The sequence below is a fragment of the Paramormyrops kingsleyae genome, chromosome 7 (assembly GCF_048594095.1).
Source record: "Paramormyrops kingsleyae isolate MSU_618 chromosome 7, PKINGS_0.4, whole genome shotgun sequence".
NCBI classification, from domain to species: Eukaryota; Metazoa; Chordata; class Actinopteri; order Osteoglossiformes; family Mormyridae; genus Paramormyrops; species Paramormyrops kingsleyae.
This window is the reverse complement of record NC_132803.1, coordinates 7,158,270-7,175,241: the sequence shown is the minus strand read 5'-3', so window position 1 is coordinate 7,175,241 and position 16,972 is coordinate 7,158,270. Positions and strand designations below refer to the sequence as shown.

Genomic DNA, 16,972 nt, shown 5'->3' with positions numbered 1-16,972 from the left:
GCATAAGATACGAATTTTCAAGAGTACAGTTTAACAATGTTTATTAATTGTACTGAATAATGGTTTGAAAGGTTGCCTTAGAATAATGGTAGGCTACAAGCTAACTATTTCAACATTAATTAAACATTTGCCATCTATTGTTACCCGAGTCTGCTGGGGACAGTAAGAATCTCATTGTATTACATGCATATGATATGACAGTACAACTTGAACTTAATATAATACGAAATACATAATTGCATTGTATAAAATAGCGACCACAGTCAACAGGGCAGTCATTTGCTTAAAATGAACCCTTTATTCTAAAGACAGACAAACATTAGCGCTTAAATATAAAAACACAGAAGTAGTAGTAACAACACACATCCGTAGTACCCAAAGAGGCAAAAAATACAACTTCACGCAGTGAAATGCGTGCGACAACTTCTAGTCGCCTTAAGCCAATGGGAAACTGTGTTTTGATGACGTCTGGGTCGTGGGCTGTTCTTTAGGGTCAAGTGATTGGCTCTGAAGCATAGCGACAGCTACGTGATTCGCCACTGGCTAACGTTGTCGTCATTCATCAAAAGTATAGGCGTCAAACAGGGACGAGAGTGGGGAAGTAGACTAACCAAGATGGCGTCCCGCTATGAAGCAGGAAATAGTTTTCGGGTTTATTAGAACACGTTTTGACAACGTCTTAATAAACGTGTGCTTTATTGACTTCTCAAAGACGCAAGACGGTGGGGATACAGGTAAAAAAGTCCCAACTATATAGGCGAAAGCTGTCAGGGAAATGTAATGGTTTAGCTAGTCACTCACGGTGATTACCACAGGCCACGGCCCCCAACTATAGACAGCTCTTAGATATTTATGTTGAATATAATTACTACTACATTAAAATGATGTCATTAAACCCTGCGAGCACTGATATTGTGTAAGGACGTAAGTGCGATTAAATATATATGGATAGCCTTGAAACCCGGCCATTTTTTTTGTGAGTTACCTCGCAGTAAGGCCGCGTAGAAGAGTCTGGTCGTTTCTATCGCTGTCATGTAAGTCATCCTGCTTGATAAGCTAATAGTTTGGCTCGGTGCATAAAATATGTGTTAGTAAACCACTAAATATGTATTTTTTCGCGTTTCACTCTTTGAAAGCTGCCTGTCTCGATTGTTGGTGTTGATAGCGGGGTTGATATTGATAAATGAGTTGATGTTGCCGGAATGCTGGATAACAGCGTCTGCTTACTTACATTTGACTGTTAACAAATGTACTTTTGTTTCTGTGCTCAGCAACACGGTGAGTTGTTATAACTTTGTTGACAGTTCCTGCGAAAACAAATGGCTTCAAACAAGAACGGAGTGGGCAGGTTGGGTACAGCTACAGTGGCATTTCCTTATTCGAATCGATAGTATAGTTGGAGACACTGATAAATTTGTAAATTAACCTTCATATCTGTTTGTGTAGTGAAAGGTTTTAGAATGTATGAACTTTGGGCTGCAAAATATTTCAAAATGGCGGCTAAACCTTGTGTCAAGCGTCACTCGAGTTGGTGTAGTAAAATTTATTAATATTCATTCTTGTGCAGGGATAAAAGTGTTTTTATTGCTTAATTGGCTTAGTTTTAAAGTAATGTTTCCCCAGCATGCTTTAAAGCGATTTCCCAAACCACGGTTTACTACATTTTATGTTGTTCATGTTCAAGATATTAATTTAAATATCATGTTAAATTTAGACCTACCTGTAATTTGAGCACATTGTTGTTTCTCCGCAAAATATTTTAATTCAAAGAATTATCATGACACACAACAGTCGACTCGTATATGAATACAGGATATATATATATATATATATATATATGTATATTTTTGCCAACTGTGTATGGAAAGAAGTGTCAGACATTCATAGTTCATTCTGTTATTGCAAGATGAAACACAATTATAGTTTGAATTATTACAAAATGATATTAAAATATCATTACCAGTCATTCTTTGTTTTGCACAACATCAGGAATTAATTTTCTAAACTGAAAGAATCATCCAAAAAGTAGGCAGACCTTACGGTGCCGCCTTGGTAAATAAATGGTCAGTTGCACATTGAAATCAATGGGAGTGTAAACCATTTCAGATGTTACGAGATTGGGCTATATGTTTGCTGGCTCAATTCCAGCTCGTTGTTCTGGCATAAATGATGGATTTATTCGTTAGTTAATTATTCTATATGAAGTAGCAGTAAGGTGTGTGTGTGTGTTTTTTGTTTGTTTGTTTGTAGAGAAACAAAGTTATAGAAAAGCAAATTAATATGCTCATAGAGTAATTTGTAGATGTGCAGAATGTCTTCTCTAAATGCAAGAGCAGTAGCAAATGTTTTGTTGAGTCAGTCTCACCTACTTATGTAAATTGTAACCAATTAAACACATAACTTTAGCTGCTTTTGACTTAATGCAGTTTCATAGACATGAAACATTTAGTAAGTGTAGTTTAGTTAAGTGTAGTAGTTTTGTTTCTATATATAGTGTCCTAACAGCTATACTACGCCATAGCAGTACCCACTGTGAACATGGAATGTTGAATGTTTTTCAGGAATATTTATATTTCTGGGGGGAGAGTGTTTGTGTATAGACACACTGTGTGTGTTTGTGTTTCTGTGTGTTTGTACACATGCATATATTTACCTTTTTGTTCATTCCCTGAGTATTGTTTATTTGTTTGATCCTGAGATATAAGCATGTGAGTGAACTTTCACTCACAAATTCCACTTACTTTACCCCTATCTCAACTGTTTACTTGGTGATCGCACTGAGAATGCAAAATGTTTGAGTCAGTTAAAATAGCTGGTAAACCAAACTGAGATAGTGATAGGCTAGCTCCTAAAATCTTAAAAATTCCTCTCAAAACTAGTTACAGGATGTTGCATCATTCATTTTTACAACAGGGTCTAATAATATTTTAAACCAATAAAGCTTATGTCTAGCTGTACATTTTTCAGTCAAAACCAGGGGTGTCAAACTGCAGTCCTGGAGGGCCGGAGCCCTGTGTAGCTTAGCTTTCCCTCTTCCACCAGCTGAGATAATTAGCACAAGGAGTTGAATCAGGTGTGTTAAACGAGGGAAAACCCAAATATGTGCAGGGCTCCGGCCCCCCAGGACTGAAGTCTGACACCCCTGGTATAAACAGATCCTTGTCACTTGAATTGCAAGGAGTATTTTTGTGCATTATGCCTGAGAGATTGAACTTATTCAAATAAAAATCGGATGTCATATATATTTAATGCGCAGCCTACACAATCTGCAAAAATTTGAACGTTGCTGTCGAATATATATATTCGACTGCTATTTGCCATTCAACACGTTTCCTCATTTTTATTTTGCCTAATGGCCCTTGTCACTTAACGTAGAATAAGGGATCCACCATTAGGAGTAGATTTCAATTATTGGTCAGAATAATTTTTGTTGTGCGGGATGCTCCCTCACTCAGTGAATTTTATTGGCAAGATTTTAGAATACCAGAATATCGTTGATTTTTCTAAATAATGTATGGACAGTATGAAAAAATAAGGTGCCCCCCTCACCTAACTAGACATAGCATAAACTGAAGGCACCATTTGATTGTATGATGTCATGTAAGCTTTAAGCTATTATGCACATAAGCCTGTTAGGTGTCTAATGTCATTTGTTCGATAGTTTAATTTCACAAACAATTGGGCCTATACGCAGGCCTGTAGTGTAACTGCATAATATTCAGATTTCTTCTAATAATATTATACACAAATGTATTATAAAAATACTACTGCAATGGTTGCTATGTGTGGCTTCCTATGACTAGGGTTGGGTATCGTTTGGGGTTTTTTCGATACCGGTGCCAAATCGATACTTTTAAAACGGTACCGGTGCCTGAACCGATACTTTACAAAAGCCACAAAATGATGGTGGATGACTCAAGAATACATTTTTATTGAACAAAAAATTGAATGCTTAAAATTGAACAATATATTAAAAGTTTAAAGTATATATGAATATACATGTAAATACAACAAACAACAACAAAACATAAGCCACCTATGTAATGTTAATTTAACATTACATTAGCCTACTGCTAACCTGCGGAAAGGTTGCTGTCGTCGTCATAATCGGTGGACTCCTTTTTGCTTCGGTTGGTATGACTGGGGCGGGGGTTATCCACACCGATCGTGCCAGCTGTTGTCTGCAAGCTGTCAAGCACGGTGCATCCCTCTGCTTTTAAGTTTATTCCGTGTACCCTCAAATGTTTCATTAGATTTGACGTGTTTCCCCCTTTACACGCAACTGCTGTAAAACATTTGCTGCACGCCGCGGTGTCGGAATCCTTTCTTGTGAAATATAGCCACACTTTCGACCATTTAGTTTTAGGCATTTTAACAAAAGTTGTTTAATTTAGCAAGCTAAGATAGCGGTAGACCACCTGCTGCCGTCAGAGCAAGTGTAACGTTAGTTGCTGCATTCACGCGCATCTCGGATGGTCTCATTTCCTGATGATGTCACGTGTGTGTTGATGAATATTATGCTTATTACAACTGTGTCATCATAGCCCCAGAGAACAAATATTTCACCGTATTGGCAACGGTTTTCAGTACCCAACCCTACCTATGACTGAGTACAAATGTTTTATCACAATTTATTGATGGTTTGAACCTGCCAGACTATTGTGATCCTTGAGTTGTGACAGCTGCCTGTATTTGCCATGTATGACATTACACATCTCGCAGGCCTGTCAGGGCAGCGCAGTGGTGCAGTGCAGGGTGATGTGGCTGCACACTCCCGCCTTGTGTTTCCGGTGTTTCCATGTTCACCCTGTATGCACGTGCTCTTTCGGCGGGTCCTCTGCTTTCCTTCCACTATCCAAAAACATGCGACTTAAGTGAACTAGAGTGAACCGTATATGTGACTGAGTTGCACAAATTGCAGTGTATGTTATGTGTTATCTTATATATATTATAAATGATTACCCGATGAATCATCAGATTAATCAGTAGATTATTATTTATATAATAGTTAGGGACAGCCCTAATACTTTTGCTTTTTTGCTATGTCAGGTGTAGATTACACTGTCACTGTCAAGTCCTTTTTACTGTCTGTATTATTAAACTTGAGTGTTTATTTGGTCTTATTGACACTGAAATCTCAACACTAATATTATACCATACTATTACTATACTACATCTTTCTCATTATTTCCCTGGTCCAAAGTCTTCCTAACTGAGAATCTTTATTCCCAAATAATTTTGGTTTAGACTCTAAATGGCTGCAAAGAAGTCTGCATCAGACATTCACAATAATGGTGAGTAGTTTTTGGTATTTTTCACTTGACCATTATGTTATATTGATAACATTGATATTGATATTGATAGTGTGTCGTTTGCCAAGTTAAAAATATTTGCTTGGATCGCATATGTAAATTTTATGTTACCATTATTGTGCCACCTCTGCCAGTTTTTCTCATTAGCAAATGATTAAACGTATTCATACACTCTGATATAGGAATAATGAAGTTACACTCAAATTAAGCACCTGTAATATATCTGGCTAGAGACCAAAGAACACGAGAGAGGCTGAAATTTCACTTTTGTTAATGTTTACTCAGCAATTCTGAATGGTTTCTGTGGAATAGCACTATTATCTTAGTTAAGAAAAGTGTGTTCATTGCTTACTTCTGTCCCCTTTTACTTGCAGGGCCCATCAGTTACCTGGAAGATGTTCCTTTTAAGATTAATGACAAGTTCAAGTGTCCTGCCAAAGTTGGGTTTCCTATTGGATTTTGTCTTCCAGACTGGACCCCACTGCTCTCGGATATACAAGTTAGTGTAGTCTCTGTTTATGCTGCAATATTTTGACACATAAACATATGCAGGTGAATTTGTAGGTGCAAGGCAGTTAAACCTCGACAGAACCCATGGGCAGGATTGCTGCTGCTTCTGTGGCACCATTCACTTCATTCAATTGTCGTAAACGCAGGTTCCATAACAGACTTCACAGCCTAAACGTATACCAACCAGACTTGAATCTGAGGAAGTTCATTGTTGTTCAACTAGTTAAAGTTAACAGCCATTCTTTCTTAGGGATTATTAGTCATGATAACTAACCAGTGTCCTGTTGTCTCTCCCTGCTGCTGCTGGCCCCGTCTCCTGCAGTACGACTTCTCACTGGAGCGGCGAAGCGTGCAGTGGGGCGCGGACCTGGCCCTGGCGAGGAGCGCCCAGCACAAAGCACAGCAGTGCGCTGAGGCCGACGACGGCAAGGCGGGAGAAGAGGCTCAGGACGTGGAGAGCGGGGGCCCCGGGGACAGGAATCGGCCCGGCCCTCCAGAAGGGCTGGAGCCACGCCCACCACCACCACCTGCGCTGAACCCGGTGCTGGCCGGTCTGAGCCACAATGCCATCCTGACTCCACTGCCTGCTCCCAGCCGGAACCCTGCCCGGCCCCCCAGCCCCACGCCCCCACCTCCCCACAGCCTCAATCTGGCCGACTTTGAGCGCGAGGAAGACCCCTTCGACAAGCTAGAGCTCAAGACTCTGGACGACAAGGAGGAGCTACGCAGCATCTTGCAGCAACAGTCGGCGTCCCCCCCGGATCCCCCTGAACCACCCCAGGCTAAGTCCCACCTCGTGCACAAGCCTGATGGGCTGGTTGGCCTCCTGGAGCTGGATCGGGACACAGAGCGGCCCTGTAACATCCGCTCCCTCACTTTCCCTAAGCTGAGCGATCCCGAGAACACAGCCAGTACGCGCAAGGGGCTCCCTAATGGCACCCCGCTGACCCTGCTGCACAGGGGTCCACAGAAAGACACGCCCCCCAGTCACATGCACAATGGTGCAACCAAACAGGTGAGTGTGACCCTAATGGTATCATGGTAACCAAAAAATGTTGGTTAATTTAGTGTTAATGGGGGTGGGGGGTAGCCAAAAGCCAGCATAGGTCAAAAGGTATTTGATGGATTACTGTTTAACTGAACATTATGTGGGTGAAGATCTATACCTAGTTTTATTTTCAGACAAATTGCCTCAAAAATGAAGCAGTAGCGCTGTGTGACAGCAAAGAAAGGAAAGAGCAGCTATAGAAGACACTTGGTCTTGTGAACACAGTAACTCTTAAAGTATTTTATGGATTTTTCTCAACCTTTACAGGAATATTGCAGGGGTTACACACTGGAAGCAATCAAATTTTGAAACCGGTTACTCCAAAACCGAAGCAGTGCTACACAGTGAGAGCAAAAAAAAAAAGTGTAGTTTCAGACATTTCATCCCATTAACACAACTAAAATAGTATTTGACAGATCTTTTTCAACCTTTGCGGACATGTTGTAAGGTTGAAGATCTGGACCTGATCAAACTTTGAGACAAATCGCACCAAAATTGAAACAGCACCACCTAGTGATGGCAAAGAGCTGACCAGCTCAAATAACTGAAAAATGGTTTAGCCAATTTTAGCCAATCTTTTCCAAACATCACAGGCACATTCTACGTGTGAAGATCAGAACTAGTTCAAATTTTGAGACAATTCACATAAAAAATTTAAGCAACAGCGCTTTGCGACAGCAAAGAGAATGACATGATTAAAGGCTTTCCGTTGCGAACAGGATCACTATTTGTTGTTATTTACTTTATTTGATCCTTGATGGATCTTATTACCATTTCATAAAAACATTATATGGATGAAACTGAAAGACCTGAAAATCTTCCCCACGATTGACCCCAAATCAACCCAAAATTGGTGCTGCGCTAAGGGGGGCAGCCAAGGGTGAAACAGGCAGCAGGCACCATCTTGTGAAGCAGCCGTCTGCCATCTGAACATATTCTGTGGATCTTTTTTGCAAACTTCCCAGGAACATTGTACAGGTAATTGGTTCTCAGATTGCAGGGCGTGAGATGATTTTCTGAATATCCTATAATTAAGTTTATATTGATTTTTCAACACTAGCCTCCCCGTTTGGAAAATTTTAACCATAGCAGTCCTGTAGCTAGTCAGTGAAATGTACCATCGGGAGCTTGGGGAAATTATTGTGGGAATATTTAATTGTGTCACTTAGCCCTTGTCAAGTCCAATCATGTCTAGTCAGGGGGGCACATGAAAGAACAGGCACAGCTCTGGTGAACCTAATTACATTACGACAAATCACAAAAAGTGCTCCAGGGGTACTGGATGAATGGTATCACCCTGCACTCTGACCCCGAGTTTCACTCTGTATGTACTGTGTATATACTGCTTGGTGTATAATACACACACACACACACACACATACATTTATACATGTACTATATGGACAAAAGTATTGGGACACCTGGCCATTACACCTTCAGGAACTTTTATGATATCCTATTCTAAATCCATAGGCATCAATAGGCACTTTCACACTGAAGTTCTGGAACCTGGTCCCGGTTCACAGGGTTCTCGACCTGGAACTTTTGTAGCTCCTGGCCACTTTTGTGTGTTGCTTTCATACCACACAACAGGAACTGGGACGTTTATGCTCAGTAAGCATGGGAGATGCAAAAAGTTTGTAGGTTAAACTTCACACGTTTCAAACGAAACTACACATCCACGCCAAAATAATGGAGGATAAATAAGTCATTTTGTTAGTTATTTATTAGTTATTAGGGGGATCAATCATGGTCAAAACAGGACCCAGCCTTTTACTTATAATTTACTTATGTCCCACGACATGTTTCTGATTATTATTAAATCTGACCAGCAGATCAGTGTGTTTTTTTCCACAGAATAAAAAACGATGTAACGTTATCCCACAAATAAGCGCTGGCAAGTTTCACTGTCGGCACCAGCAATATTAGACATGGAGTGTATTGGTTAGCGATAAACTATTCCAAATCAGACATATGGAGATGCATGCAAAAAATGTATTATTTGAAGCATTAAATGTAATTGGAGTGAACAAAAAAAAATCCGTCTGCTCAATTTTTGTTCCACTGCATCTCTTTTCCTGTACTTCCATGTAACTTCCAAGTTAGTGTGGGTACTTGTGGGTCAACCAGTCTGTAAGCTATCGCTGTAAGCGCCTCCCCAGTTGTTTGTGTTCTAACTAGATGTATTTACCCTGGAGTAGGTACCAAAAAGTGTTCTGGAACTGCCTCCCAGGAACTATAGTCGGTCCAAATTCATGCAGTGTGAAAACAAAAAAAAGTCCCTGGTTCTGGTTACAGAAAAAAGTTCCGGCATTGTGAAAGTAACTAATATGTAGTTGGTCCCCCCTTTGCAACTGTAATAGCTGCCAGTCTTCTAGGAAGGCTGTCCACATGGTTTTGGAGTGTGTCTGTGGGAATTATTGCCCATTCATCCAGAAAATCATGTTGGACGTGAAGGCCTGGCTTGCAGTCTCCATTCTAGTTCATCTCAAAGGTCTTTAGTGGGGTTGAGGTTAGGGCTCTGTGTGGGTCAGTCAAGTTCATTCACACCAAACTCACCCAACCATGTCTTTATGGAGCTTGCTTTCTGCACTGGGGCACAGTCATGCTGGAACAGAAAAGGGCCTTCCCCAAACTGTTCCCAGAATGTTGGAAGTATAGAATTGTCCAAAATGTCTTTGTATGCTGAAGCATTGAGTTCCCTTCACTGTAACTAAGGGGCCTAGCCCAACCCCTGAAAAACAACCCCATACCATTATGCCTCCTCTACCAAACTTTACAGTTGGCACAGTGCAGTCAGGCAGGTAACGTTCTCCTGGTATCCGCCAAACCCAGACTTGTTCATCAGACTGCCAGACATAGAAGTGTGATTCGTCACTCCACAGAACACGTTTCCACTGCTCCAGAGTCCAGTGGTGGAGTGCTTTACATCATTCCATCTGACGGATCGTGTTGTTCTTCATGATGTGAGGCTTACATGCAGCTATTTGGCCATGGAAGCCCGTTCCATGAAGCTCCTAGCGCACAGTTTTTGTCTTTGAGTTAATGCCAGAAAAAGTTTAAAACACTGCAGTTAATGAGTCATCAGAGCATTGGCGACTTTTTTTGCACTATGCACCTCTGCGCTTGACGACCCCGCTCTGTTATTCTCGTACACTTCCTGGCTGAGTTTCTGTTGTTCCTAAATGCTTCCACTTTGTAATACCATTTTCAATTGACTGTGGAATATCTAGCAGAGAACAAATTTCACAACCTTATTGCAAAGGCGGCATCCTACCTTAGATGACAAGATGACGTTATTGCAAAGGTGCTTGAATTCACCGAGCTCTTCAGAATGACCCACTTTTTCCACAAATGTTTGTAAACCTGACTGCATGGCTAGGGGCTTGATTTCATAAGACTGTGGCAATGGGTCTGAATGAATCACCTCAATTCCTTGGTTAAGAGATGTGTCCCAATGCTTGTCAACATAGTGAATGTATAGCATACGTTTTCACTACAAATAGTTAGTTTGGGTATACAGTGATATTTGTATGATTGATTTATTTATTATATTTAATTTGGTAGCAGATTATTTCTGTTCATTTTTATTTTAGTTGTTACTGAATAAAACAAGGAAGCAGACGTGTGTAAGTCATGTTGGCCATCGATTTCTTCCTGTAGCGCAGTGACGTAGCCTTTGTTTGAGCAACATGACCGTTATATTTCCCTATTCTAGGCATCCTTAAACAATGCCACTAAAGCACTAAATGTAGATGGTTTACCATATTAACTGAAATGTATTTATACAAATACCTCATATAATGCTTTGTATTTGATAAAGGGGAAAAATATTGAATTGGTATTGATATCAGCAGATACTCAACTTTTTAATATTGCCATTGGGCCAGAAAAAACATTATGGCAACTCTAATTTGTACAACTTGTACTGCAGCAATGGCAGACTGGTGCTCAAACAAAATGTATTCCCTGAAAGCGAGGGAATGCAACTCCCTGATACATATGTAAATGGTAACTAAATAACCACAAAGTATTATGCTAACAACCAAGAACTTGGGAGTTCATATTGCCGCCGCCCCCCCCCCCCCCCCCCACACACACAGGCAAACCAATACTTCAGACATGCATCTTCATATTTTATGGCTCTACTCATTTTTGGTGTTCCTTTGCCATCATGTTTTCTTTTAACACTCCTAGCAGCTACACATTTCTCCATGGTTCCCTCCAAATATGTAAGCATTAGCTGATCAACTTTCCCACCATGAACTTTTATTACATTACAGTGCGATGTTTTCAGTTTGTGGTACCTGGATGACACATTTTAAATACCTCCCCCCCCCCGCAAAAAACAGTTTTTTTTTTGTTTTTTTTTTTCTCTTTTTCTCTTACCTACTCCCTCCTGCCATTCCTTCACGCCCTGCGGGGGCATGCAGTTTGAATGCCTGTGGTATACAGCTACCATATAATTTGGGTCGTAGTGCAAAAGTTAAATAGAATATAAATATTTAAACATATAAAATAATATATTTTCAAATACAGGCATTAAAACATACAGACAGAAATACAAGCGTAAAGACAGTTTCCCAACAGGGATCAATAAAGTATTTTATTATTATTATTATTATTATTATTATTATTATTATTATTAATTATTATTCTTTATTATTATTATTATACTTTCAGGCCCACATATTACAAAAAGGTAAAAACAATCTATTATCTTCTAAAAAAAAAAATAGTACAAGTTGCTGAGTATAGGATGAGTACTGCCTAGCTAGCTGGACCAAATGACAGGGCTATACAGGCAGTACAATGCTGTTGTTTCCTACTGCACCAAATCTAGTTATAAAGAAATGGGCTCGAGATGTATGCATATCCTGGTTATTACCATGTTTAGTATTAGATTACCATAGTGCCAGGTTGTTTGGACAAATGCCAGGTATAGCAGAATTAGAACAAGTGAGATTGTAAGACGCATAATAAACAGGACACATTAAAATAAATATTTGAACAAATAAATTTACCCTCATCTGGCTTTGTGGTCTTTTCTTTATGCAAGAACACAAATAAGCAAAACATTAAATTTAGTTAAAAGTGAATTTGGGGGCTAGAAAAAATGAAATCATGTGCCTATTGTAGAGATTTTGTGAACAGTTTAGTATTTCATGGGAACGTTAAACTAATTTGTGCGTGTGATTTAGTGTATCGTGGCCAAGAATTAAAAACCTGTCCATGGCTCATACAGGCCTCCTTATATAACTTTAGTGTATCTGTTACAGTTCTTACTGCTGTGATGGAAAATGTTAGTCATTGTGCAAGTGAGAAATAAATAGAATATAAATATTCACTTAAGTCTTAGAGCAGACTTCATAAAATGTTCTAACCAGCATCATTATTCTGGAGAGCATTTTTTAATTCTTCTATTAGGGTATTATTCTCTGTTTTTCATGTATGCTGTTTTTTTATTAATTGTTCTAATTATGCTATGCATTGAAACTTTCAGTAGCCACTTTTGTAGCCTAAATTTGTAGTTTTCTTTATCCCCGACAACTATCTGGTACGGTCACATATTCCGTCAGGTCAGCCTACAGCATCACCCACGCTGGCACCTTCGTCTGCTGGACCCTGTAACAGCCCCTACGTTTCTCCCTTCTAGGTTGAACCCCAGACAGCCCCAGCGCCGGCCCCCACCCCCCCAGCCCTCCCATGTGTCACCGAGCCACCCAGTGGCAAAGTGACCCCGTGTGGCTTGCTGCTCAGCCTGTCTCCCAGCGAGCGTGCCTGTGTGGAGACCTTGGTGGGCATGGGCTATTCCTACGAGGGTGTGCTGAAGGCCATGCAGAGGCAGGGTCAGAATGTGGAGCAGGTAGGCTCACTCCTGGGCCCCTGAAGCTCTGCTTCTCTCTGCCCCATTTCCTTAGTGTTTGTTCTGCTTGCCCCAGGTCCTGGACTACCTGTTCATCCATGGGCGTCTATGTGAGCGGGGCTTTGACTCCAGCACGGTGGAGGAATGCCTGGAGATGTACCAGTGTTCGGAGGAGAAGGTCAGTGTGCGCTTGTTACTGCACTGAGCAGCTGCAGATTTCAGATTTTGATTAACTTGTTTCATGCTATATTGGGTGAAAATTCAGGTATTAATTATAAGCACCTATTCTTTGTATGTATTAGTATGAGTAGCCAGTCTTCCACTAGCTTTAAAGGGATAATTGATTTAACTGGTAGGTTTGGCTAGGGCTATGAATTTCAATTGGATGAGTTGAAAAGAAAATGCTGGATGAATAGAAATCGGGATAGTTGATACAGGGTCGTCCCTATTTCGTCTTAAAGGTGAGGTATCGGTTTAGGGCTAATCCCAGGTTCTCTTTTCTCTCACTCTCCGTGCCTGTAGGCTTTAGAGTTCCTGCAGCTGATGACTCGCTTTGGGGAAATGGGCTTTGAAAGGGACACCATTAAGGAGGTGCTGCTGGTTCATAACAACGACCAGGACAAGGCGCTGGAGGACCTCATGGCTCGGGCAGCCGCCAGCTGAGGTTTCATGGCACCATCTCTCTCTTGGCCAGCCCCCCCGTCTCCTCCTCTATTCCAGAGTTGGTGCTCATTTGGGGCTGAACCTAGAACAGAAGACTATTTGCCTAACCCTCCTCCCCCCACCCCATTTTGTAGTGTTATGGTGAGGCTACGCAACAGCGCTGGGTGTAAATCCAGAGAGGAAGCCCCATAACGACGTAGCGCTACGAGGGTAAGCGAGACTCCCGGCTGCGAAGCTGCCACTGCCTCCCGCCGCAGGCCCAGGCCGGGTTCCTCTGGCTGCCAGAAAACCAAACACCCGAGTGAATGAGAGTGTGGAACACAGAGCTCAAAGTGCCCTTTCTTCCTCTGGTGTTTCACTGTCTGCTTAAATACTCGTCTGTTTGTCAGAGAGGGCAAACACTATTTTCTTTTCGATTCCCTTTTGTTTATATTTTAGGAACTTTATTAACAATTAATAAAAATAAAAAAAACTACTGCGCACCTGGCTTTTGCTCTGGAAGGGACTGCAGACAGCACAGAAAGACCATGTGACAGGAAATGCAGAACTACACGTGGTACATCAAATAGTTGCACGATCAGGATGGTTCAAACATTTGCTAAGGACACAAAACGCGCAAATATTTATAAATATATATAGCTTGATTTATTTAAGTATGATAATGCATACTTTCAGACAGTTTCAATAAATATTAATGCTCAGAAATGCTCATTGGTAAAATATTCAAGTGGCGTCTTTAAAATGTTAGTGTGAGATTTGGAGAAAAGTGAACCATTTATTACGATTCTGTTATGCAACCAGCCTAAGGTGCAATAGAGAGTATGACTGAGTGAAGAGGCTTTATGATGTTGATGGGGTGGTGCCTTTGGTAAATTCATCATCTGCTGCTCTCTACTAATCTGTTTCAATAGCTTAACCTGTGGTAGAGGGCTTTCTGAGAAATGACAATGGTGGGTGTATAATGCCCCCTACTGGTGTGCGGATAGACTGCTGTCGAATATGCCCACCAGGGCATAAAAGAAAAGAAACTGGAGCTAAATATTTCTGTGGATTTACCTTTACTTTCTGTTTCCCTGTGATGGAAGTGTGGAAGTCTGCCTCTTTCATTGGCCAATTATAGCAACATTAACATTTCTTTCCCTCCTAAATACCTTAGTTTTAAAATGATCTCATTGAAGGACATCTTGATCCTCTGGTTTGTTCTGATGGTAAACAATGTGTGAATTTCATTCACATTTGGAATTTTTAATCAGTAAAACCACTGAATATGAAAAGTTAATATATTTACTATTTTCTTGTCATCTACAGTTTGCTTTCTAAGGATCTTTTATGGTTTATTTCATGCAGATTTCCTACAATGGAGCTGTTTCTTGAACTGTGAAATGATGTTCCACAAAAATTTGACACTGTTCTGTCAATACCTTTATTTAAAAGTTTAGTAACTTTTTTTATGGTTTCCAAAAATTGGATATAGCAAGTGACTCATAATTAGCAAATATGACCTCAGTCACAATATTAAATACTGAAAGGGCTTACATGTTCATAGTTTCTGCTTGCTTACTCTAGAAATTGGAAGTGGGAACAAACAGCACAAGAATCTGAACTAAAGATTTACCAATGCAGCATGCGTTTCACATAATATACGTAGGGCCTACGCTCTGGTTCATTCTAGAGCCCTGATTCTCAAAAATGCTGTAAATTTAGAGAAAAGGCATTTTCTTGTATTGTATTTGATTGCAATTTGGCCAAAAGGTGCAGCATTGAAATTGTGTCCAACTGAGGACCATCCTTTGAATTCTTTTAGGTATGATTTGTCCCTCTGCACACTAAACTGTTGAGGCCCTTATAGTTTGGCTCATTGAACTTTCCAGAGGTACAAGCAAGACCAGCCTTACAGCCATAAAATCATTTAAAAAAACTGAGCAGTCATTGCTGTTACTGAAAGAAATTAAAAGCAGTGTTGCCATCAAGGTGTGTTTATACAATAAAACTGTTCTACAATGTCTCATGCAGTATTTTTGCGGGCGGTGCAGTGGGGGATGGAATGGGGCTTTGGAAGCAATTATGAGAAGTATAATGAGCCCATTGTATCACTGGAAAAGCCCAACACACCAAAATTATGCAGTGTTCTTAAAAAACAGCATAATAAAAATGTATACATATTTTCTGAAATGGAAGGCTGGAAAGTGATGGCACAAAGAAATCAATTATCTTTATCCATCATGGTTCCCACATGTAGGACAGATTGACATTCGATTTAGTTTTACTGGTTTAGCTTTGTACAGTGCTTTGTGACAGTGCTCCCTGTTAAAAACTGTATGGAATTCTGGGCCTGAAGTCCCCAGAGAGTAATATTCCCTGAGAGAGAGCATGGCTGAGAAAGCCGGATTCACTGGAGAAGCCGAGCAATATGAGTTCATGGAAATTGGTGTAAGGTAAATACCAAGCAGGAGGGTAGATATACAGGCTAGCCAATGAGTGGGCAGGCCGGTATAATAATAATCGATACTTTATTGATCCCCGTGGGGAAATTGTCTTTACGCCTCCCTCAACTTGCTCTTTTTTTGTTGTCTGTGAAGGGCAGCCACCCGTAGCAGCAGCCAAGGAGCATGGGGTTAAGGGTCTTGCTCAAGGAGCAGCAGACATGCTGAGGGTGTCTTTGAACTGGCGATCTTCTGATTATAGGCACACAGGCTTAGCCCATTGAGCCACACGCTAAGATATACAGGTGGGTGGGTAGGTGGGTTCCCTTATATCCAGCTCAGATGGAGGGAGTGGATAACAGCACAAGGGACATATACTTAGGGATGAGATGATCACATTTAGCAATGCATTAATAATTGGTAGTGTAATCTTTTCAACAAGCTTTCTGGGGGCAGTGTGAGGTGCAGCGGGTTAAGCCTGCGATTGGAAGATCACTGGTTTGAGCCCAGCCTTGGCAGAATAGTGACGTCTGCAGACCCTTAAACGAGGCCATTAATCCCCAGCTCCATGGAAGCCTCTGCAGGTAGCTGCCCTTCACCACCAAGCTTGCTCTCACCTGCATGTGTCCATGTGTCATGGAGAGCAAGATGCAATAAGCAAAATGGGAGTTTCCCCACAAGGAACATCTTAAAATCTTTGACTGGCTCACTGGATTTGATTGTTATGATTATCAGCACAGTGTTGATGGTTACAACATCATTGTGCCCCAGTGCACAAAGCGAGGTCCATAAAAACATGTTTGTGTGAGTTTGGTGTGGAAGAACTTGACAGGTCCCCACAGAGCCCTGATCTCAACCCCAGCAAACGCCTTTGGGATGAACTAGAACGAAGATTGTGAGCCAGGCCTTCACATCCAACATCAGTACCTGACCTCACAAATGCTCTTCTGGAGGAATGGGCAAAAATTCCCACAGAAACATAAAAAAAAAATGTGGAAAGTCTTCCCACATGAGTGGCAGCTGTTACATCTGCAAAGGGGGGGGGGGGGAATCAACTCCCTGACCAAATTCCTGAACGTGCAAAAAAAATGCACACAGAACTCCACAAGTTGCATTGCACATTTTGAGAAACGCTGCTGAAAAATCAAGA

At 40.9% G+C, this 16,972-nt stretch overlaps 1 protein-coding gene across 2 annotated transcripts; it reads left to right on the top strand.

Annotated features, from left to right (window-relative positions):
- The first annotated feature begins 534 nt into the window (after positions 1 to 534).
- Positions 535 to 15,402, top strand: ubap1 (ubiquitin associated protein 1). Of its 2 annotated transcripts, XM_023811615.2 has the most exons (8): positions 535 to 734; positions 5,248 to 5,294; positions 5,687 to 5,811; positions 6,145 to 6,837; positions 12,527 to 12,736; positions 12,813 to 12,914; positions 13,259 to 13,400; positions 13,534 to 15,402. In XM_023811615.2, the coding sequence occupies exons 2-7, from the start codon at positions 5,255 to 5,257 to the stop codon at positions 13,397 to 13,399; spliced, it is 1,311 nt and encodes a 436-aa protein (XP_023667383.2). In that variant the 5' UTR covers positions 535 to 734; positions 5,248 to 5,254; the 3' UTR covers position 13,400; positions 13,534 to 15,402. The 2 variants fall into 2 exon arrangements, with proteins under 2 accessions (XP_023667383.2, XP_023667384.2); XM_023811616.2 differs by lacking the exon at positions 535 to 734 and adding an exon at positions 742 to 1,034 and having other exon boundaries at positions 13,259 to 15,402.
- Positions 15,403 to 16,972: the final 1,570 nt, after the last annotated feature.